Source organism: Hypanus sabinus, unplaced genomic scaffold, assembly GCF_030144855.1.
Source record: "Hypanus sabinus isolate sHypSab1 unplaced genomic scaffold, sHypSab1.hap1 scaffold_117, whole genome shotgun sequence".
Lineage (NCBI taxonomy): Eukaryota > Metazoa > Chordata > Chondrichthyes > Myliobatiformes > Dasyatidae > Hypanus > Hypanus sabinus.
In genome coordinates, this window is record NW_026779229.1 from 891922 (window position 1) to 915230 (window position 23309).

General features: G+C 40.8%; 1 protein-coding gene across 1 annotated transcript in view; it reads right to left on the reverse strand.

The window, feature by feature from the left end:
• The window catches only part of LOC132386454 (NACHT, LRR and PYD domains-containing protein 3-like), a 43342-nt gene that overhangs the window by 14279 nt on the left and 5754 nt on the right, over positions 1-23309 (reverse strand). The window contains exon 5 of the mRNA XM_059958744.1: positions 738-2480. Coding sequence (XP_059814727.1) covers positions 738-2480 — 1743 coding nt within the window. The remainder of the gene's footprint in view (positions 1-737; positions 2481-23309) is intronic.

The following is a 23309-nucleotide window of genomic DNA, read 5'->3' on the forward strand; positions in this document are numbered from 1 at the left end:
GGATAGGGGAGGGAAATCCACAGAAGGAAGGGGGATGGGGAAGAGCGATCTCATAGGTGAAAGGGAGATGGGGAAGAGAGATCTCACAGAAGGAAGAGGGATGTTAAGGAGAGATCCCACAAGAGGAAGGGGGATTGGGATGAGAGGTCCCACAGGAGGATTCCAAGGGTAAACGATAATCCTACAAGACGAGAGGATTCAGAAATTTTTTGTACATGTGTGTTGGGTCTGAACAGAGCCCCAGAGGAGATGCACCCTCGCTCTTTGCGTATCTGGAAGTGAGCAAAGTCACACACGGGGAATGGCAGTGGGAGGACAATCTCACAATGGTATTTCTCTCCTTCTCACTGGGACAGTCTGCTGACGGTCTCTTGTCCCTCACCGGGAATGGGGTGTGAATCTCTGACCCACCTGCTGCAATCAGTGTCTGTCTGAGTGTCAGTAACAGTGAGAAGGAACATTGTCAATGGACGTGTCACAGGCAGTGAGAAACAAGGCCATTCCTGGGATTTACTACCATTAAACCAATGGCCGTTGTTCACTGATCTGATGAAGTCTCCAACATCCCTTCACAAAGAACCACAAAACCCTCCCGTCCTTGGGGAATTACTGACTGACCCCGTGGGCATTTGTCACAATTCTTCACAATCTGATTTACTACAAATTTACTAAAATTCCTTTACATTGAAACAACACAATGAGACAGTTTCACAGTTCAGAGAGATAAATAAAGTTACCTCAACTCCTGGCACTTGTGCAACCCGGGTCCAAGCCGCTGGATTCCTTCACACTGAATGTGGCAGTCCCACAGCTCGAGGTGTTTTATTGTATCACAGAGTCCGATGACATGAGACAGGACCGCGCAGTCAATTGGGGTCAGTGTCATTTCACTGAATGAAAGTGTTTCCACAGATCCCAGTGCAGCCTGAGCCAGTCCACGATTCTGAGACTCAAACAGGTAGTGCAATGTGTTCAGGAGGCTCTTTTTACCAGCTTCACTCCACGTGTTTCTACTCTGGCGTTTAAACTCCTCCTTCACCCAGTCAATCACCCGGCAGGTTGTTTGATGAGGAAATGGACCCAGAAACTCCTCCAGGCCCCGAGCTGTCATTGGGTTGGAGAGACCAGCAACAAAACGGAGAAATACCTCAAATCGCCCATCTGTCGTGCTGTGGACTTCAGTGAGGAATTTCAGGATATCCCTGGAATGTGGATTCAGGAATTGTGCGACTGCAGCTACAAACTCTTGGATGGTGAGGTGTGGGAATGTGTACACCACGCTCCGGGCGGAATCCTCTCTCTCCCAAAGCTCCATCAGGAACCCGGACAGGAACTGGGAAGGCTGCAGATTGATCAAATCTCCATCTGTAAACACAATCTTCCTCTCGCACACTCCTCTGAAGGCCATCTGACCAACCCTGAGTAACACATCTCGGGGGTTCTCAATCTCACGGCCGTGGTTTTTCAGGATATTGTAAATATAGTAGGAGTACAGTTGGGTGATGGTCTTGGGAACTCGCTGTGGGTCCCTGACTGTTTGTGTGAAGAAAGGGACCAGTGCCAGAGCGAGGATCCAGCAGTAGGAGGGGTTGTAGCTCATGGTGTACAGGATCTCGTTCTCCTTTACGTGTTTGAAAACAGCTTCTGCCACCGTCTGATCTTCAAAATGTCTGATGAAATATTCCTTCCGTTCTTCACCAACAAATCCCAGGATTTCAGCCCAGACACTGATCTCTGCCTTTTCCAATAAATGTAATGCAGTGGGACGGGTGGTCACCAGCACTGAACACCCTGGGAGCAGCTTGCCCTGGATTAAACTGTACACAATGTCCGACACTTCACACCACCACTCGGGATCTGGGCACTGGTGCTTGGGTTCTGTAGCTCTCCGACAGTCCGCAAAATCAATTTTGTGTTTGAATTCATCCAAACCATCAAATATAAACAGCAATCCCTCTGGGTTCTTCCAGACCTCTCTCAGGATATTCCCAAAGTAAGGATACTGATCCAAAACCAGTTCCCTCAAGTTTATTCTGCAGTTAATAGAGTTTAAATCACGGAATTTGAAACTGAAGACAAAGTGGAACTGTTGGTATATTTTCCCCATGGCCCAGTCATAAAGAATCTTTTGTACCATTGTGGTTTTCCCTATTCCTGGGACTCCGGCCACTGCTGCTGAACTCCTAGATTTATTGTTACTCTGGGAAAAGCTGCTCTGGAACAGCTGATCAGTCTGGATTTTTTCCAGCTCTCCTTGGAGAAGTTTCTGTCTCCACTCTTCGTGGTCTCTGCCTCTTGCCAGCAGCTCATGTTCCACCAGTCTCCGATCTCGAACAGTAGAAATGACCGTGAGCTCAGCATATCGATCAACCAGCTGGAAAACCTTCACCTTCTCCCTCATCAGGATCGTGTTCACTCTCAGTGTTTCACTTTGTGTCCGCAGGGTCTCCTTGTGTTTCTGTTGAACATCTTCCATGTGAAGAGAACATAGTAAAAATGTTAAATAGCTCAACTGACAAAGAATATTATAACTTCAATTCAACATTCAGTGTTTGAGATTACATGAATTAATTCAATGTTGCCATGAATATTACAGAAAGCAAAACTCTGTTCACAGACATCAGAACTGAGAGAAAGAATATCAAAAAACAAAGAAAAACAAAGAATATCCAGTCCTAATATTCTGGTACTCATGCTTGTGCAGGTGAGCATTCCCTGATATTTTATTGCATCCTGACTGCACTCTATTACAACAACATTTCACTATATTTAAAGCGTTGTTTGCATCATGAACAGATGATGTTCATGTTGATCTGATGTGGGCCTGTGGAGAGCAGGACACTGTGCATTTTCGCAAAGCTGCACACTGGGGAGTCACAGCCGTCCACGGCTCTTGCATCAAAACAGGAGCAGAAATGCTTAAGTCGGGCACGCATCTGGGGGAGAATCACAGAGAATGACAAGGAAGAAAATGGGTAATGGAGGATTGGTGGAAAAATGAAATCTCTGTTAATGGAAGAAACCACAAGCGTCTGTTTCAGTGATGTACATCGTGTCTGTGGGAGAGGGTGGTGAAGTCTTGGCAATGGCTACTCATCAGCGTTGTTGTGGGGGTGTGGGGCTCTGTCTTATGAGGCCTCCATCTGTCAGAGTCGACCATGGATGCCCTGCCCCTGCAAGCCAAGTCACTACGATGTGGAGAGGAAGCTAGTGCTGATGTAACAAACTCCCCTCTCTGTACAATTGATGAACACAAAAAAACTGTAGAGACTGATACACCTTGGCATCACAGGTGTCGCGGGAGATGCCAGTCTGGGTTGAACACCATTTAACACTGCCTTAAGGGGAGTCAGCTGGAGACGCTCATGGAGTGAGTACCGTTTTGGATTCGCTCCATAACCTTTACTTTTTTTAACCTTTGATCACCCTGATTCAGCTTATTTTTACCTATATCGAAAGTTTCTTTATTCTTTTTTTTAGATTTACTGCCAAGAGTTTGTAGTGAACTTTTGAAGATATGCAAACAGAAATGTCTCTCAGGTCTAAGGGACGGGATCCCGGACGTAATCCGAACGGTAACGGAAAAAAGCAGGCTCCGACACAACAAACACAATTAACTTTTGAATTGTTTATGGAGGTTTTGGAAAAAAATTTGCTGAACTAAAACAATTTTTTAAAGAAGATATAAAGGCTTTTCAAGAGTACATGGTTAAGACGGATTTAGTAATTAAACAGCAACAAGCTCTTATTGCGTCTCTGCAAGAAGAAGCTCGGAAGCGAGATTTGACTATTGGAAAACTGCAACAGGATTTAATTTCGACCATTAAGCTGATGGAAGCCCTTAAAGCTAAGAGTGACGATTTTGAGAATCGGTCCAGAAGACAGAACTTACGTATACTTGGTCTTCCAGATGGCATAGAAAAAGATGACCCTTCGAAATATTTTGCTCAACTTTTAAAAGAAGCCTTTCCGACGATTTTCCCGAATAACCCCCCTTTATTGGATCGGGCACATAGAATTCGGCGTCGATCACCGAGTGTTACAGACAAACCTTCGGTGGTAATTGTCCGGTTCCATTATGTACATGACAAAGAACAAGTTATAAGAGCAGCGCGTCGGGTAGGAATGATTAAAATCAAAGATTTTTGCTTTCGCCTGATCGAAGATTTTAGTTCAGATCTTTTAAAAAGAAGGCTTCTTTTTAAACCATTGATGGCTGAATGTTATGAGAAAAATCTGAAACCTGCGCTTCTATACCCTGCAAAGCTTCGAATTTCTCCGTCGAATGCTCCACGACAAGTTTTCCTTTCAACTTCAGAAGCGAGAAAATATCTGGAGGAGAACTTCCCTACTGCGAGACACTAGTCTTTAATAAATGAATGATTCTGATCGTGTAAGATGGTTCTCGATCTCTTAAACCAGAATTAAAATCTGGTTATTGTTGTAGGTTCATCCAACACTTTATACTCAAGTTAAAGTGTGTTTGTGTCATGTTAATTGTTTTGCCTTATACACTTTAATTATTTAACTACATACTTGTCTATTAACTTTGTTCCTTCGAAGGTATATTTTTAATTCTTTGAAGGTAAATTTTTCCTTGATTAAGATGGTGGTTTTTTGGAAAAGATTTTTGGTTTTGCTTAAGATGGCATTATGTTTATATTTTTCGCGTTTCTTCCGTACAATGCATCGCTTATCTTAGCTTAAATATTTTTTGTTTTGTCTGGGCCAGAGCCCGAGTTATAATTGTTTTTTAGTGATTATATTTTTATTCTTTTTACAACTAACTATACTTAGAAATATGGTTTTTATTATAGCGATTTTATTTTTAAAGTTGGGGTGATTCTTTTATATATATCCTTTTTATATGGAGTGTTCTTCAGCTGACATGGGGGTAGGATTAGTCTTACTTTTTCTATTTTTAAGTCATATTTTGGCTTTTTCTCTTTTTCTCGGGGGGTGGGGGGATGGTCTGTTTGCTAATTCTATTTTTTTTGTACCAGTTTGTGTTAGTTTTTTTATTCGGGCTGTTTTTGAACTTCAAATATGTCTGTGTTGTCGTCACTTCCGGATTTTCTCACTACTTTTGTTCCTCTTCCGGGTGCATGAGTTTATAAGTTGGTTAACCCTTTCTATACCAAAGGGTTGATTTTAGAATTATGGCTCAGACCATTAATTTTGTGTCTTGGAATACTAATGGTTTAACTCATCCAATTAAACGAAAGAAGATTTTCAAAGTATTCCAAAGACTTAATGCTCATATCATTTTTGTACAAGAAACTCATGTGAGGAGGGAGGACAAATTTCGTTTTTTTAGATTTTGGCGGGGTCAACAGTATCACGCAAATTCGAATGCTAAAGTAAAAGGAGTTTCAATTTTTATTGACTCCTCTATTTCATTTGTTCAACATGATATTTTTTCGGATCCGAATGGCAGATTTTTGTTAATTACGGGTTTACTTTGTAATAAAAAGGTTGCTTTGGTTAATGTTCATGCTCCAAATGTGGATTGTCCTGACTTTTTTAAGTCTTTATTTACTTCTTTACCCAATCTAAATGAATATAAGTTAATAATGGGTGGTGACTTTAATTGTTGTTTAAATCCTCTGATGGATAAATCTTTATCTATTCAGACTTTACCTAATAAGTCGGCCACTTGTATTAACTCTTTTTTGACTGACAATGGAGTTTTTGATATTTGGAGATTCCGGTATCCTAAAGACAAAGAGTTTTCTTTTTTCTCACATGTTTATCACTCTTATTCAAGAATTGATTATTTTTTTGTAGACTCTTGTTTTATCCCATTGGTAATCGGTTGTAACTATGATATTATAGCTATCTCTGATCATGCTCTGTTATTACTTTCTATGAAATTTACGGATACAGCTTCTAATGCTAGACAATGGCGATTTGACTCTACCTTGTTGCAAGACTCTGACTTTATAAAATTTATGGAGGAGCAGATCGACTTCTTCTTCTCAACTAATTCTACAGATGATATTTCCTGCGGAACACTTTGGGACACTTTTAAAGCTTATATACGTGGACAGATTATTTCTTATTCTGCTGGTTTGAGGAAACGTATCAATATGGAAACTCTTTTATTGGTTGATAAAATTAAAGAGATTGATAAGAAATATTCGATTGCTCCTAGTAAGGAGCTTTACAAACAAAGGGTTGAACTTCAAATGGAACATAGTTTATTACTTACATCCTCGATTGAAAATCAATTAATGAAAACTTAATCTGATTTTTATATACATAGTGATAAATCTGGTAAACTGTTAGCTAGTCAATTGAAGAATGCTCTGGTTAAACGTCAAATCACTAAGATTGGTCAGCAGAATGGGAATCTGACAGTTAATCATGATGAGATAAATAATGCATTTCAAGATTTCTATACCTCCCTGTATCAATCTGAATTTCCTCAAGATTATAATACCATGTCTGATTTTCTTGGAAAATTAAATTTTCCAAGGTTATCATCTGATGATCTTTTGATAGTGGATACTCCTATTACGGATGTAGAAATTAAGGGGGCTATTTCCTCAATGAATTCTGGGAAAGCACCGGGTCCAGATGGTTATACAGTTGAATTTTTAAAATTTTTTTCCGCTACTCTTTCCCCTTGGTTAGGTAAGGTTTTTGAGGAGGCCATTAGATTAGGGAATTTGCCACAATCTTTTTATAGAGCTTCCATTTCTCTAATATTGAAGAAAGATAAAGACCCTACTAATTGTGCTTCTTATAGACCTATATATTTATTGAATGTAGACTCCAAGATTTTTTCTAAGTTACTGGCATCCAGATTGGAGAACGTATTACCCAAAATTATTTCAGATGATCAAACTGGCTTTATTAAAAATCGTTATTCTTTTTTTAACATTAGGAGATTGTTGAATATTGTTTATACTCCCTCACATGATACTTCAGAATGCGTGATTTCATTAGATGCGGAGAAAGCATTTGACAGAGTTGAATGGCCTTACTTATTTAATGTGTTGGAGAAGTTTAATTTTAGTCCGATATTTATATCATGGATTAAATTGATTTATCATACTCCAGTAGCCTCAGTGGTTACCAATAATCAAAGATCTCCCTTTTTTCGCCTATTTCGGGGCACTAGACAGGGATGTCCTCTTAGTCCATTACTATTTAACATTGCCTTAGAACCTTTGGCAATTGCCATCAGACAATCACAGGATATTTTGGGTATTAATCATGGGACAGATATTCATAAGTTATCTTTGTATGCAGATGATTTATTATTATTCATTTCTAACCCGGAGAAATCCATTCCAGCAGTTTTATCATTATTGGCTCAATTTAGTGAGTTTTCTGGGTATAAGTTAAATCTTAATAAAAGTGAATTGTTTCCATTGAATAAACGGGTCCCAATTTATGGAAATTTACCCTTTAATGACTCTTTTACTTATTTAGGGATCAAAATCACAAAAAACCATAAAGATTTGTTTAGATTTAATTTTTTACCCTTAATTGATCAGATTAAAGGTTTGTTTACTAAGTGGTCACCTTTGTCTCTATCCCTAATAGGTAGGATTAATGCTATTAAGATGGTTATTTTACCTAAGTTTTTATATATTTTTCAAGCGATACCAATTTTTATCCCGAAATCTTTTTTTACTAATGTTGACTCTAAAATTTCTTCATATATATGGCAGTATAAAAATCCCAGGTTAGGTAAAACATATTTACAGAAGACAAAAAAGGAAGGCGGGTTAGCATTACCTAATTTCAGATTTTACTATTGGGCAGTTAATATTCGATATTTGTTATGTTGGTTGAAAGATGGGGGTGGATCTTTTGGCCCTTGTTGGGTGAGTTTAAAAACTAAATCGGTATCAGCTTATGCTTTGGGTTCTATTTTAGGGACTTCTCTCCCTTTTGCTCTTTCTAAATTGCCGAAACGAATTGACAACCCGATAGTTAAACATACATTGCGTATATGGTTTCAATTTCGGAGATTTTTTGGGTTGACTCAATTCGTTTTAAATAGTCCTATTGTATCTAATTGTTTTTTTCACCCTTCCACTATAGATCAAGCTTATTCAGCTTGGAAAACTAAGGGATTACTAAGATTTTCTGATTTATTTTTAGATAATTGTTTCATGTCTTTTGAACAATTATCCAACAAATATAACTTGCCGAGATTTCATTTTTTTAGATATTTACAGATTAGACATTTTTTAAGTTCTGTACTCTCTACGTTTCCAAATTTTGTGCCTTCAGATACTTTGGAGAGTTTATTTGAATTAGACCCTTTTCAAAAAGGGCTTATTTCAAAACTTTATAATATAATTATGAAGATACGTTCAGAGCCTCTTTATAAGACTAAACAGGATTGGGAAAGAGAGCTTAGTTTTAGTATTTCTATTGAGAATTGGGATAGAATTCTTCGATTAGTTAATACATCATCGTTATGTGCCAAACATTCACTAATACAATTTAAGGTTGTACATAGGGCCCATATGTCCAAGGATAAATTAGCTCATTTTTACTCTCATATAAGTCCTATTTGTGATAGATGTCATTCTGAAATTGCATCTTTAACTCACATGTTTTGGTCGTGTTCATTTTTGGAGAAATATTGGAAAGATATTTTTGATATTATTTCTGCGGTTTTGAATATTGATTTACAACCTCATCCTATTACCGCAATTTTTGGTTTACCAATGTTAGATTCACTGCTTTTATCTTCTTCAGCCCGTCGAATGATTACATTGCTAACTCTGATGGCTAGAAGATCTATATTGTTGAATTGGAAAGAAATTGATCCTCCCACTGTATTTAATTGGTTCTCTCAAACTATGTTATGTTTAAATTTAGAAAAAATTAGAAGTGGTACTTTTGAGACTTCTATTAAATTTGAAAAGTTATGGAGACCATTTATTCAACATTTTCATATGATGTAATATGACCCTGTGCCAAGTTCATTTGATTTCCCAGTTTTCAGCTTATGTATTTTGAGAGGACCGGAAGTGACGGCATTGATGAATACTTATTTTTGTGAGATATTATAAACAGCCCGTTTTTTTCCCTTCTTTTTTGTTTTTTTTTCTTTTATATTACTTATTAGTTATAGTTATTAGATTAGATTAGCTAGTTCTGCATTATATAAATTTTTTTGTTTGTTTTTTTTTCTTTCTTTTTTCTGTTTTTTTTATATTATACATTATGAAATATTTAGATTTACTATGTCCATACATATATCTTATGGCTTATGTCTTGGTAAACTCATTTATATTGTAACTATTATGTATTTTTTTTTCATATGTAATGGAATGTGTATGTTGGTAATTTCTTTATCAATATATCATCTGTATTCTGTCCATATTACTAATATTAATAAAAAGATTTAGAAAGAAAGAACACTGTCTTAAGGACTCCAGCTCCAGAGTTTTCCCACTGGGTTTACTCCCAATGTCTTCCTCATGAGGGCTACAGTTGCAAGTGTGAAGAGAACTGAAGGACTATTCTAAAGTGGACTGTTCCTTTAACAAGAGAGAGAGGGAGCGAACAGCTTGTGTGCTACTTCAGGGATAGAGAGCAACAGGAAGTCTGTGAGTTGCCTTGGAAACTGAAAGGCGCAGGTATATGATGGACAGCTGGTGTTCCGCACTTGGAGATATATGCAAAGTCAGTTGACGTTTTAATCAGACACACCACAGGAGACACACAACGCCAGAGGCAAGGAGAACACTCGTGAGCATTGTGAACCCACAACAAGGGTGGGATTATTCCTCACAGTGTGGACAAAGAGGTGACCGGAGGAGAGCTATTGGTGTGTTTAACCCTGGCCTGGGGTTGATAACTCCACCATAGAAGACGGCATCCCCTTTTCTGTGGTCACAAGTTGGTGACTTTTAAATAAGTTTCGGAAGTAAGGAGGATGACGTGGAGGATCGGCATCGGCATTGGAAGACAAACCAACACTCTAACTCTCTCTCTCCAACTCTACTCAAACCAAATTCCAGAACTGAACTGATCACTTACCATCCCACCGTGAGACTGTATCACCCAATCACCTGAGCTGGGGAAGCTTATTTACTCACCAATATATATGCATAAACTCTGCTAACCTGTTTACTTTATCTCGTTTCATTTTACTTCATTCACTTAGTTACTAATATAATAGAGTTTATAGCGAAAGACTCAGACTCCAGGTGTGTCCATTTCTGCTGGTTCTTTTTAACTCGTCACGGGGTACGTAACACAAGGCAGAGGAGGTTTGAGATCAGAGTTTTCCTTCCACTGGATGAGCAACCAATCATGGTTAATGAGCCCCATCTGCCCAAAGCGACAGGCTGGAAGGCACCAGTAACCAGCCTTTGCCCTTCTCCCGTCAGATGTAACGCTTCCTCCATGCTTAATAGCTAAGCAACACGTGAAGGCCAGGAGCTGGACTTGAATGTCAGAAGCTATTTGAGGTGCACACCACTGGGAGCATTTACTAGGTGGTGGCCGCTTTTCTCCACTATCACCCCTCGGTAAAACTATCTTGAGAAACAACCAAGGGGCACTGTATTGTTGACAACAATAAATTGATAAATTATTTTCACATGAACTACAGAAAACTTTTCTGCATGCTATCCATATAGATCACTTCATCACATAGATGCAATGAGGTTGTACAAGGACAAACGGAGCAGAATAGTTCACGGAAACAGTGTTTTAGCTGCCAAGAAAATGCAGTGCAGGCAGACAATAAGGTAGAAGGTCAAAGGATCATTGGGAGGTCAGGGATTTGTTTTCGATCTATGCTCACAAACTGTAGAATTCAACATCTGAAACTACAGTACTGTGCAGTAGTCTGGTGTATATTACGACTGACAACATTTTCTTGTATTTTATAGTTCGCACTTTATCCCATTGTAATGTGGTTTGAACGACATCCTCCAGACGAAAAGTGCTTTATAAATAAATTATGATTATTTTTTTTCTGAGCCTAAACTGGTAACAGTTTATGGGCATAACAAGCACATTCATGTCTCAATTGATAGGAAATTTCAGACTACTTCAGTGGTGTAGGGTATTGTGGTTTTTTGAAGACTGTTACGAATGTGCCACAACTCTGAGGGGCCGAAGGGTACAAAGTAGCCCCCTCCTTTTTGAGAATCGCAAGATCGCTATTAATTCGGGTCTGGGACCCAGGAAATGAGAGAGAGAGACACGCAGAATCCTCAAGGTTTGGAATGTGTCCTGGCCTCAGCGAGACAAAGCCACGGATACCGGCCATTGTCTCTTGGAGACAGAATTGTGTATTGAGTACTGTACTATTCATTGAAGCCCTCAGGGGATGACCAGAGTGGGTTGGTTGGGGGATTGCATCATCCCAACCTGATTGACATCTGAGACCCGGTGAGTGAGGATAAAAGCGTGTCTGGGGAACAATCCCTTTAGACGCATCAGGAGAAACACTAGAAATCTCGTGACTACGTTTAATAGCGACAGCCAGTGGGGGGATCGCGTGCGTCCTTTCCCTTGCCTGGGATTGGCGGCCTCGGCACGGAAGAACGGCTTTAGCTAAAGGAGAGGCCACAAGTGAACGGCCACACCAACGGGACTCCCGATGGATCGAAATCATAAAAGGAATAGGCAAGTTTCTCAAAATCTCTCTCTCAGCTCCAACCAAGCCTGCAGCCTGAATGAACTGAGTGACTTTTATATTTCCATCAGACAATATATTATCCCCTAGACAACTATAGAGCTATTTCTTATTGATTATTATTATACCCACACTTTTAGATTTAGTATTGATGACATATATTATCTGTATGTTTGCATTGATATTATTTTTATTATTTTTACTAATAAATACTGTTACAAATAGTACCATCAGACTTCAACGGACCTCTCTATCTTTGCTGGTAAGTGACCCAGTTACGGGATTCGTAACAAAGTGGGTGCTTGTCTGGGATTTGATAACAAATTGGAGGCCAGTGAATCGGGCTTGTAAGTCCAAACGTGGGTCTGGTTGTGCGGGAAACCAGACGGGAAACCAGCAAAGATGGACGTGGATGAACTTGTAGAAAACCTGACTCTGGAGGCGCTAGAGGCAGCCACAAAGTCGGATGATAAATATTGCGAAAGGACTAAACCTCACAGAGGTGAGGTTGTCAATGAAAAAGCGGGAGGTGCGGAGGGCCATAACTCTGTATTATATTGTGAAGAATGTGTTTTCGGCTGAGGTATTGGAAAATATCCCTGAAAAGGCACCAGCCAGTGGGACGGCTCAGCTAGAGATGGAGAAATGAAGGTTGGAACATGAAATTAAGTTAAAACAGCTGGAAGCAGCTGAAAAAGAGAAGGAAAGGGCCGAGAAAGAGAAGGAGAGAGAGTATGAGGAGAAGGAGAAACAGAGGCAACATGACTTGGACATGGAGAAGTTAAGGCAAGAGCGAAGAGCTCAAGGGTCAGACTGAGAGGAGCGGTTTAATGTTAGTCGGGAGTTTAGGTTAGCACCTCCGTTCGAGGAGACTGATGTTGATAGTTATTTCTTGCATTTTGAAAAGGTGGCAGTGAGTGGCCCAAAGAGCAGTGGGTGGCGTTGTTACAAAGTGTGTTAAAAGGGAAGGCACAACGGGCATATGCGGCGTTGTCCATGGAGGAGGAGTCTGAGAATTATGAGAAAGTAAAGGAGGCCATTCTTTGGACCTATGAATTGGTATGTGAAGCGTATAGACAAAAGTTCAGAAATTTAAAGAAAGGTTGGAATCAGACGTATACCGAGTTTGCCTATGAGAACAGTGTGCTCTTGGATCGTTGGTGTGCAGTAGAAATAGTGGAAGAAGATTTTTGGCATCTCAGGGAGTTAATTCTGATTGAGGAATTTAAAGTTTGTGTTTCGAATGTTATCCGGATGTATTTGAATGAGAAGCCGAATAAGTCCATCTCCGAATTTGCTAGGTTCGCAGGTGAATATGCCCGAACCCACAAGGCAAAGTTTTCCTCGAATAAAAGTTACCAGAGAGACCGTGGGAATGGTAGAGAAAGCACGCTAGCTGAGGCAATCCCGCTGGGAGCTAGTGGTAAAATTAAGAAGGAGGAAAGGCAAGACGGCAGGAGAGTTCCTGGCTTGACCTGTTTTAATTGTGGAAAGGTGGGTCATATGGCATCTAAGTGCCTTGCTCAGAGGAAGGAGACAGAAAATGGAAAGCAGCAGTCCCTACAGGATGTGTTGTGGTGATCAGTAAATCGACGAGAGAGCCCCAGGTAGACAGAGTACGAGAAGGGTCTGAGAAATGTATTTCAGAAGGAACCGTGTCTGTGCGAGAGAGAGACAGACCAGTTCCAGTGCGGATCTGGAGAGACATGGGAGCTGAGCTGTCATTGATTAGCAGTAAGGTACTGGATTTTGGTCGCAAGACTTGAGAGATGGCTTTGAGAGGCATAGCAAAAGGGACAGAAGCGGTGCCCTTGCATAGGATCATTATAAATTGTGGGCTGGTATCTGGACCAGTTGAAATAGGGGTGTGATCAGAATTCCCAAGAACTGATGTAGACATCCTTCTGGGTAACAATTTAGCTGGTGGTGACGTTTGGTCGGCCATGGAGCTGCTGAGCCAGCCTGTAAGTGTTGAGGACCCGCCCCTAGAATCAAAGATCTATCCCGCATGCGCGACCACTTGCAGCATGTCGAGAAAGGCAGCTGAGAAAGAGACCAGTTTAAATCAGGCCAGTATCGATTTGGCCGAGATGCTTTTACTGGCCCTGTACCAAGAGGGTGGTAAAACAGAGAATAGGAAAGCGAAAGAGAGTAAGGGAGAGGAGGTAGTCCTGCCCTTAGCCAGGAGGAAATTTATAGAGGCCCGAAGTAAAGATGAGAAACAGATAAGGCTGTTAATAGGTCCAGGGTTGGACATGGATGATCTGTCTGGTTTGGCAGAACTGTTTAGAAGTTGAAAATTCTAAAGGTGTTCCTGATAATGAAATGAGGGCAGTCCTAGATGAAAAGGATGCCATTACCTTGAAGAAGTCTGCTGGGTTGGCAGATGAGGTTGTTTCAGCCCGCAGGGTTGAATTTACTCTGGAAGGGAGTTGCCCAGAGAGTAACTGGGAGGATCAGGGGAATTTCGAGTTTAAAAAGGGTACGGGTATTAAAAGCCTGGAAGAGGCAGATGTCCTGTTTGAGTGTGTTCAAGATGTGGATGCACGTGGTACTGAACCTAGTAATGGAGCTCAGAAAAAGTCTCAGTTGAAATGGAATGCAGTCCTTGTGGGTCAGATGGACTTGGTTCAGTGAAGAAAGGGTTAACCTTGGTAATAGTGGGAAGTAAGAATTCCCAGTTGTTTGTGTTCGAAGGTGTGTTAAAAGTTAGTGAGGAGATAAAAGGTGGTGCTGTGAATCTTATTATTGAAGGAAAAGGGAAAAGTGTAGTTCCTAAATTGAAATGAAAAAATTTAAAGTCTGGATTAATGTCAGAAGCAGCAACCAGGCTACAGAGACAATGGCTTGGTAACACGGTGCCTGCGAATCAATTACAGGCTGATTTGGAACGTAAAGGTGCCCCACACGCTATTGTTATTCAAGAGAGTGCTGTGAAGAAGCAGAAGGGTCCTGAAGATAATGCTAACAACTTGCTTAAAATTAAAGAATTATGTGGAAATTCGGAAAATGGTCAAAGTTTGGAACACATTGTTGATAAAATAACTCCTATGAAAGGAGCATGCAAAAACCCATTCCACACTAGTATACAAGTTAACCACGTGGGAGTTAACTGGAAAAGGGGCGAGGATGGCGGGATGCCATTTCAACTTACAGGATCCGGTTTTAAGGGATGTCGACAAAGCATGTGAATAATAAAGACAACCCCCATGGAAGATTGACTGTTATGTTTGAAAGTAACATAAAGATTAGTATTTGCATGAACTTTTGTGTATACTCGTAAGCTAAGATCACTACTCTTTAGTTTTTGTTTGCTGAAGGAAAGGAATAAAAATAGGTGGTTATCAAATTGGAGTCTGATGCTACAAGAATTTATTAAGGTACAAGATGTTAAGATATTAAAGGAAGTGACAATGTAGTCGCTAACTGTTTAGATGCTGAATTTGAATGTATAACTGTGTAGTGAAAAAAAAACTCTTTTCTATTGTGTTAGATGCTAAAATCCTGTAAGATTCTGTATTAATTCATTTTTACCGATGGTAAAAATCTTTGAAGGAAGGAGGTGTTACGAATGTGCCACAACTCTGAGGGGCCGAAGGGTACAAAGTAGCCCCCTCCTTTTTGAGAATCGCAAGATCGCTATTGATTCGGGTCTGGGACCCAGGAAATGAGAGAGAGAGACATGCAGAATCCTCAAGGTTTGGAATGTGTCCTGGCCTCAGCAAAACAAAGCCACTGATAACGGCTATGGTCTCTTGGAGACGGAATTGTGTATTGAGTACTGTACTATTCATTGAAGCCCTCAGGGGACGACCAGAGTGGGCTGGTTGAGGGATTGCATCATCCCAACCTGATTGACATCTGAGACCCCGTGAGTAAGGATAAAAGAGGGTCAGGGGCACAATCCCTTTAGACGCATCAGGAGAAATGCTAGAAATCTCGTGACTGCGTTTAATAGCGACAGCCAGTGGGGGGATCGCGTGCGTCCTTTCCCTTGCCTGGGATTGGCGGCCTCGGCACGGAAGAACGGCTTTAGCTAAAGGAGAGGCCACAAGTGAACGGCCACACCAACGGGACTCCCGATGGATCGAAATCATAAAAGATATTGGCAAGTTTCTCAAAATCTCTCTCTCATCTCCAACCAAGGCTGCAGCCTGAATGAACTGAGTGACGTTTATATTTCCATTGGACAATACAATATCCCCTAGACAATGATAGAGCTATTTCTTATTGATTATTATTATACCCCCACTTTTAGATTTAGTACTGATGACGTATATTATCTGTATGTTTGCATTGATATTATTTTTGTGTATTTTTACTAATAAATACTGTTACAAATAGTACCATCAGACTTCAACGAACCTCTCTATCTTTTCTGGTAAGTGACCCAGTTACGGGGTTCGTAACAAGACTAACACAAGTATTGCCACATGGGCCTAATTGGTTAACACTATTGTGATGATACCTTTGGGATGATACCGTTATCGATATTACGATTGGGATAATGAATACCCTGTTCGTGTTCCATAGTCTTTCAATCTCCCCTTTTAATTCAGCATATTTCTGCTGTTTTTCACAAATTGATTACTGTAAGCTATGTATGCTTGGAATTGCTATATCTATTAAATACATTTTTGCTTGTTTATCCTATAAAATTATATCCGAACGGTTACTGACAGACATACTTTATTGATCCGGACTGAAATTGGGTTTTGTTACAGCCTTGCCAACCAAGAATAGTGCAGAAATATAGCAATATAAAACCATAAATAATTAAATAATAATAAGTTAATCATGCCAAGTGGAAATAAGTCCAGGACCAGCCTATTGGCTCAGGGTGTCTGACACTCTGAGGGAGGAGTTGTAAAGTTTGATGGCCACAGGCAGGAATGACTTCCTATGACACTCAGTGTTACATCTCAGTGGAATGAGTCTCTGGCTGAATGTACTCCTGTGCCTAACCAGTTCATTATGGAGTGGATGGGAGTTATTGTCCATGATGGCATGCAACTTGGAAAGAATCCCCTTTTCAGACACCACCGTCAGAGAGTCCAGTTCCACCCCAACAACATCACTGGCCTTACGAATGAGTTTGTTGATTCTGTTGGTTTCTGCATATGATTATGGATTATCCTATCTGTAATAATGGATCGGTCACAGTATCATATGTAGGACTCTAACTCTAAAAGTGGACCCAGCTTCATCAGCTGTAGTTTAAAACAGAATTTTGTGAATGTTGTCCAGCATTTGGTTGTGCTTGTACAAGTAACCAGATTGAGTTGAACTACTGCAGGATCCCGAAAGGTATTAGATTGTTTCGGGTTTCTCTTGTAATTTTCAGCATTTATCAACTTGAACTTGTTGGTCTTTTATTCTGTATTATTGATAACTCTGTGTGAACTACCAAGATCCCTTCTGTTTCTGGGAAGAGCTCAACAACTCTGAGCCTGGCGTTTGATGATTCCTTGTTGACATCTAGTCGGCTGTGATTGTGGAGTAAATTACTTCTCTTAAGACAGTTTCTTCATTTTTATAACCATATAACAATTACAGCACAGGATCAGGCCATCTTGGCCCTTCTAGTCCGTGCCGAGCACTTACTCTCACCTAGTCCCACCTACCTGCACTCAGCACATAACCCTCCATTCCTTTCCTGTCCATATACCTATCCATATTTTTTAAATGACAAAATCGAACCTTCCTCTACCGCTTCTACTGGAAGGTTGTTCCACACAGCTACCACTCTGAGTAAAAAAGATCCCCCTCATGTTACCCCTAAACTTTTGCCCCTTAACTCTCAACTCATGTACTCATGTTTGAATCTCCCCTACTCTCAATGGAAATAGACTATCCACATCAACTCTATCCATCCCCCTCATAATTTTAAATACCTCTATCAAGTACCCCCTCAACCTTCTACGCTCCAAAGAATAAAGACATAACTTGTTCAACCTTTCTCTGTAAGTTGGGTGCTGAAACCCAGGTAACATTCTAGTAAGTCTCCTCTGTACTCTCTCTATTTTGTTGACATCTTTCCTATAATGCAGTGATGAGAACTGTACACAAGACTCCAAATTTGGCCTCACCAATGCCTTGTACAATTTTAACATTACATCCCAACTCCTAAACTCAATGCTCTGATTTATAAAGGCCAGCATACCAAAAGTTTTCTTCACCACCCTATCCACATGAGATTCTATCTTCAGGGAACTATACATCATTCTGTTCCGCTGCATTCCTCAATGCCCTATCATTTACCATGTATGTCCTATTTTGATTAGTCCTACCAAAATGCGGCACCTCACACTTATCAGCATTAAACTCCATCTGCCATCGTTCAGCCCACTCTTCTAACTGGCCTAAGTCTCTCTGCAAGCTTTGAAAACCTACTTCATTATCCACAACACCACCGACCTTAGTATCATCTGCATATGGGTTATACTTACATTTCCTTTCAGTGATGTGTACCCTTTATCAGAATTGCATATGCTTGTATGGAGAGCAGAATCCTGCTTGCGTTGATGAAAATAAATCAGCTAATTCTAGATGTCAGAAAAGGCAAGATGAGGGAACTCAACACAATAGTCCACAGAGGGATTGAAGTGGAGACAGAGCAATTTCAAATTCCTGGGTGTCAATATCTGATGTGAGTATCTAACCTGGATCCGATATATCCATGCAGCTATAAAGAAGGCACAACAGTTAGGAGTTTCCAATATCACTCGAATATTTCTACAGGTATAACTTGGACAGCATTGTAACTGGCTGCATCACCGTCTGGTTCATGGGGAATACTGCACAGGATTGGAGTAGGCACACACTTAGTGATTCAGGAACAACTTCTCCTATGCCATCAAATTTCTGAGTGGTCATTGAACCCATCAATAGTGCCACAGTAATCTCTTTTTTTATTTCTATTTCTGCACAACTTATTTAATATAATATTTCATATAATCACACAGACAAGTATAGCTAGATATGCTGAACTTCCAAGCCCTGAAGCCACTTTGCTGCTCAGCCTGCTCCAATGGACAGGACACATGCCTCACATGGAGAACTCCAGGTTACCAAAATCAGTACTCCACGGAGAACTCTCTCAGGGCAAGAGAGATTGTGGTGCCCGTACAAAAGGCACAAGGACCAAATTAAGCAGAGGCTGTATCAGGCAAATATGGAGATCAAAGAGTGGCAGCAGCTGATCCATGGCAAAGCCAAGAATTTTGAGGAATTCAGAAGAGCTACTGCTGAAGAAAAGATGAAATGTAAGAAGGATCCAACTACCCAAGCACTTGCATCCCAGCTGTCCCTGTGTCCCAACTGCTCCCGGGTCTGCAGATCCAGAATATATAAACCTATTGGGGAAGAGAAGAGGATTTAGGGTATGCTTCATGGTCACTGATGCTTGCTGGAACACTGGAATGTCCGTGCCCTCAAATCCTTTTGTTCCCCGGTTCTGGAGTGCCTGGTGCTGCTGTGTAAACCTTTCTGGCGGCCGAGGGAGTTCACAGCTGTTATTATCACAGCTATTTAATAACAACATCCCCCAGAAATTCATCAGATCAACCCAAACCAGAAGCCCTGGATGATCAGTTCCATGCAAACAGCACTTAACGCGCGATGGACAGCCTACATTGCCGGTAATCATCAGGAGCTCAAGAAATTCAGATCCAATCTGTGCAAAATCATCAAGGCAGTGAAACAACAATACAGGGACAATATCCAGGCACAACTCTTGAACAACACACACAGCATACGGTAATGTGGCAAATATGGCTTATGGCAACCATCGCGGACTTCAAATCTAAGCACAGTGGTGCTGCCAACATTGCTGCCTCCCTCCCAGAGGAGCCAAATCTTTCTATGCTCGGTTCGATATCGCCAACACTGAGCCCTAGAGGACAGCCGACAATGCGACCTGCACCTTGGTCATCTCTGAGGCTGAAATTCGCAGGTGTTTCCAATGAGTGGACAAGTCTCAAGGTTGTGGGACCGGTCGGCATCTCAGGGCGGTTACTCGCGTTTTGCATGACACAAATGGCGTGTGTGGTTAGAAACATTTCAAATCTCTCCCCCTCCCAGTGTAGAATGCCCCCTACTTCAAAACATCCACCATTGTCCCTCGAGATAAAAAGACCAAGGTAACATGTCTGAACGTTTGGCATCCTGTCGCACTCACCTCAATGATAAGCAAATGCTTTGACAGGCTGGTCATGGACTACATCTGCAGCATGCTGTCACCCACACTGGACACACTACAATTCACCTACTGACACAACCGATCGACAGATGATACAATAGTCACTGCTCTGCACACTTCCTTAAATATCTGGAGAAGATGGGTGCTTATGTGAGAATGCTGTTCTTGCTGTACAGTTCAGCATTCAACACCAGAATTCCCTCCAGACTCTACAAGAAGCTCAGAGACCTCGGCCTTCACCCTGCCTTGTGCAAGTGGACCATGGACTTCCTGTCAGATCGCCGGCAGGTGGTAAGAATGGGCTCCCTCACCTCTGCCCCTCTGACCCTCAAAATAGGTGCCCCTCTGGGCTGGGTCCTAATCTCCCTCCTTTTAGCTCTGTATACGCATGACTGTGTCCCCAGCCACAGATCCAATCCACTAATGAAATTTGCTGATGACACTACACAGGTTGGCCGAATCTCAATTAATAATGAGGCAGCCCACAGAGAAGAAGTCATCACCCCAACACAGTGGTGTCAGGGAAACAGCCTCTCCCTCAATGTTGCAAAAACAAAGCTGGTTGCAATGTCGCAAAAACATGAGGAATGGAGACAGGCTGACACCTATTGATGTCAATGGATCTGGGGTGAGTGGGTGAAGAGCTTTAAGTTCCTCAGGATACACATCATTGAGGATCTCACGTGGTCTGTACATAACGGCTGTGTGGTGAGAAAGGCACAACAGTGTCTCTTTCACCTCAGACGTTTGATGAAGTTAGGGATGGGGCCCTAAAATCCCAAGGACCTTCTACAGGAGCACAATTATCAGCATCATGACAGGCTGCACCACTGTCTGGTACATGAACTGTACTTCTCTCAATCGCAGGACTCTGCAGAGAGTGGTGTGGACAGCCCAGCACATCTGTAGATGTGAACTTCCCGCTATTCAGGACATTTATTGAGATAGGTGTGTAAAAAGGGCCCAAAGGATCATTCTGGACCCAAGTCACAACAACCACTAACTGTTCCAGCTACTACCATCCGGGAAATGGTACCACAGCATAAAAACTAAGACCAACAGGCTCCGGGACAGCTTTTTCCACCAGGTCATCAGACTGATTAATTCATGTTGGTAAATTCTATTTTTACAATTTATACATAGATACACGCTCAATACACACAGTTTACGGCAATTGTGCTGGCGCATAAAAACAATTTTCACTACATATGTCAGTGATATTAAACCCGATTGTGAACTTTTATCTGTGTCATTTTTTAGTTCGATTATTCATCTTCCTCATACTGTCCTAGTTCATGTTAATCTAAGAGCACTCGAGTGAACATGGTGTTTTCTAAAAATTGCTATTTTACTTTTTATTTTTCTTTGCATATTTTCCAGATCCGTTTCAGACCAGGATATTATACCAAATGAATACGTCAATACGGGCATAGGGAGTGTTTAGTATCTTTGTTAAATTTTTACTGTTCAGTTCTGTTTGGAAGATTTTCTTCAGCCTTGATGTAAATTCAGATTTTCTTTGGGCTTGAAGTAAATTCAATCTTAAAGGAAATTTTGTTGAAAGATTTTCCTTTATCAGACAATGACTATTTTCTTAGCTTGTTGATATCCTAAATATACTTCTATATTTCATATTCATCCTTTGGTGGTATTGTAACCTGATGAAAAACATAGAAACATAGAAAACATGTGCAGGAGTAGGCCGTTCGGCTCTTCGAGCCTGCACCGTCATTCAGTATGAACAGAGCTGATCATCCAACTCAGAACACTGTACCTGCTTTCTCTCCATACCCCCTGATCCCTTTAGCCACAAGGGCCATATCTAACTCCCTCTTAAATATAGCCAATGAACCGGACTCTACTGTTTCCTGTGGCAGGGAATTCCACAGATTCACCACTCTGTGTGAAGAAGTTTTTCCTCATCTCGGTCCTAAAAGGCTTCCCCTTTATCCTTTCATTGTGACCCCTCGGTCTGGACTTCCTCAACATCAGGAACAATCTTTCTGCATCTAGCCTGTCCAATCCCTTTAGAATTTTATATGTTTCAATTAGATCCCCCCTCAATCTTCTAAATTCCAGTGAGTATAAGCCTAGTCGACCCAGTCAATCTGGTGAACCTTCTTTGTATTCCTTCTATGGCAAGGATGTCTTGCTTCAGATTAGGGGCCAAAACTGCACACAATACTCTAGGTGCGCTCTCACCAAGACCTTCTACAACTGCAGCAGAACCACCTTGCTCCTGTACTCAAATCCATTCGCTATGAATGGCAACATAGCAAATTTACCTTTTTTACCATTTGCCTTTTTCACCGCCTGCTATACCTGCATGCACACCTTCAATGACTGGTGTACCATGACACCCAGGTCTCGCTGCACCTCCCCTTTTCCTAATCGGCCACCATTCAGATAATAATCTATTTTCCTGTTCTTGCTATCAAAGTGGATAACCTCACAGTTATCCACATTAAATTGCATCCTTTAAGGGATGCTCTGTTTCATATCATACTGGCTCTACTGCATCTTTATGTTTAATGTTCTGTACTTTTCTCATGTAAAGTTCACGTTTTGTATCTTTGGAAATTAGTTCCCTTATTTGAATTCATTGTTGTAGCTTTAATGATGCAAGGCAACTGATCTCAAATCATCCCTGTGTCAAGCTATAATCCATTTGATTTTTTTCCCTGATTTGATACCCGACGCTAGTCTGTTTCGGTAAATTACAGAATGGGTTTAAATCCAGACAAAACCTTAGCGGGCTTAATGAGACTGTCTGGAAAATGCCTCCATTTATTTTGAAAATGGTTGTTCCTTTTTGGTTGTTAATAGGGTAATTATGGCATGCCAATGCTTCATCAGATGTGGAAACTTCAGAAGTATTGGGTGAATTTTTGTATATATTAGGAATTTAACCATGAGAGGGACAGAATCAAATATTTTTTGATAGACAATATAACATTGGAAGATTTCTGCTTTCTCCAGGCTTGATACAGAATTACATAATCTACTGTCAGTTTTTCCTTTAATCCATTCATACCCTGATGGCCTTTCTGCTCTTCTGCTCTTTCTGCTCTTCTGTAAGGATATTGTGGTTATCTAAGTGAAGGGTGATTAGTGATGAGTTGCATGATGTTACAATTTTAGTCTTATGGTTTTAGGGAGCATCTGGAGTATTGTATTCACTTACGATTGTCCAGCTCTTGGAAGGATTGGAGAGGGTGCAGAACAGGTTCATCAGGGTGTTTCCTGGATTCAGTGGCGTGTGAGACAAGCAGAGTAACTTGATAAACTTGGTTTGTTTACTCTGGAATTTGGTTAGAGGTCTGACAAAAATGTGTAAGATTTAGAGATAAGGGTTTGGTAAGCAGCCTATATTTATTTTGTTTTTCCACATAGAGCAGATATCTAATACCAGAGGGCATTTGGTTAAGATGAGATGGGGTAAATTTACAGCACTTATGGGTAGTTTTTTCACAGGGTGGTAGG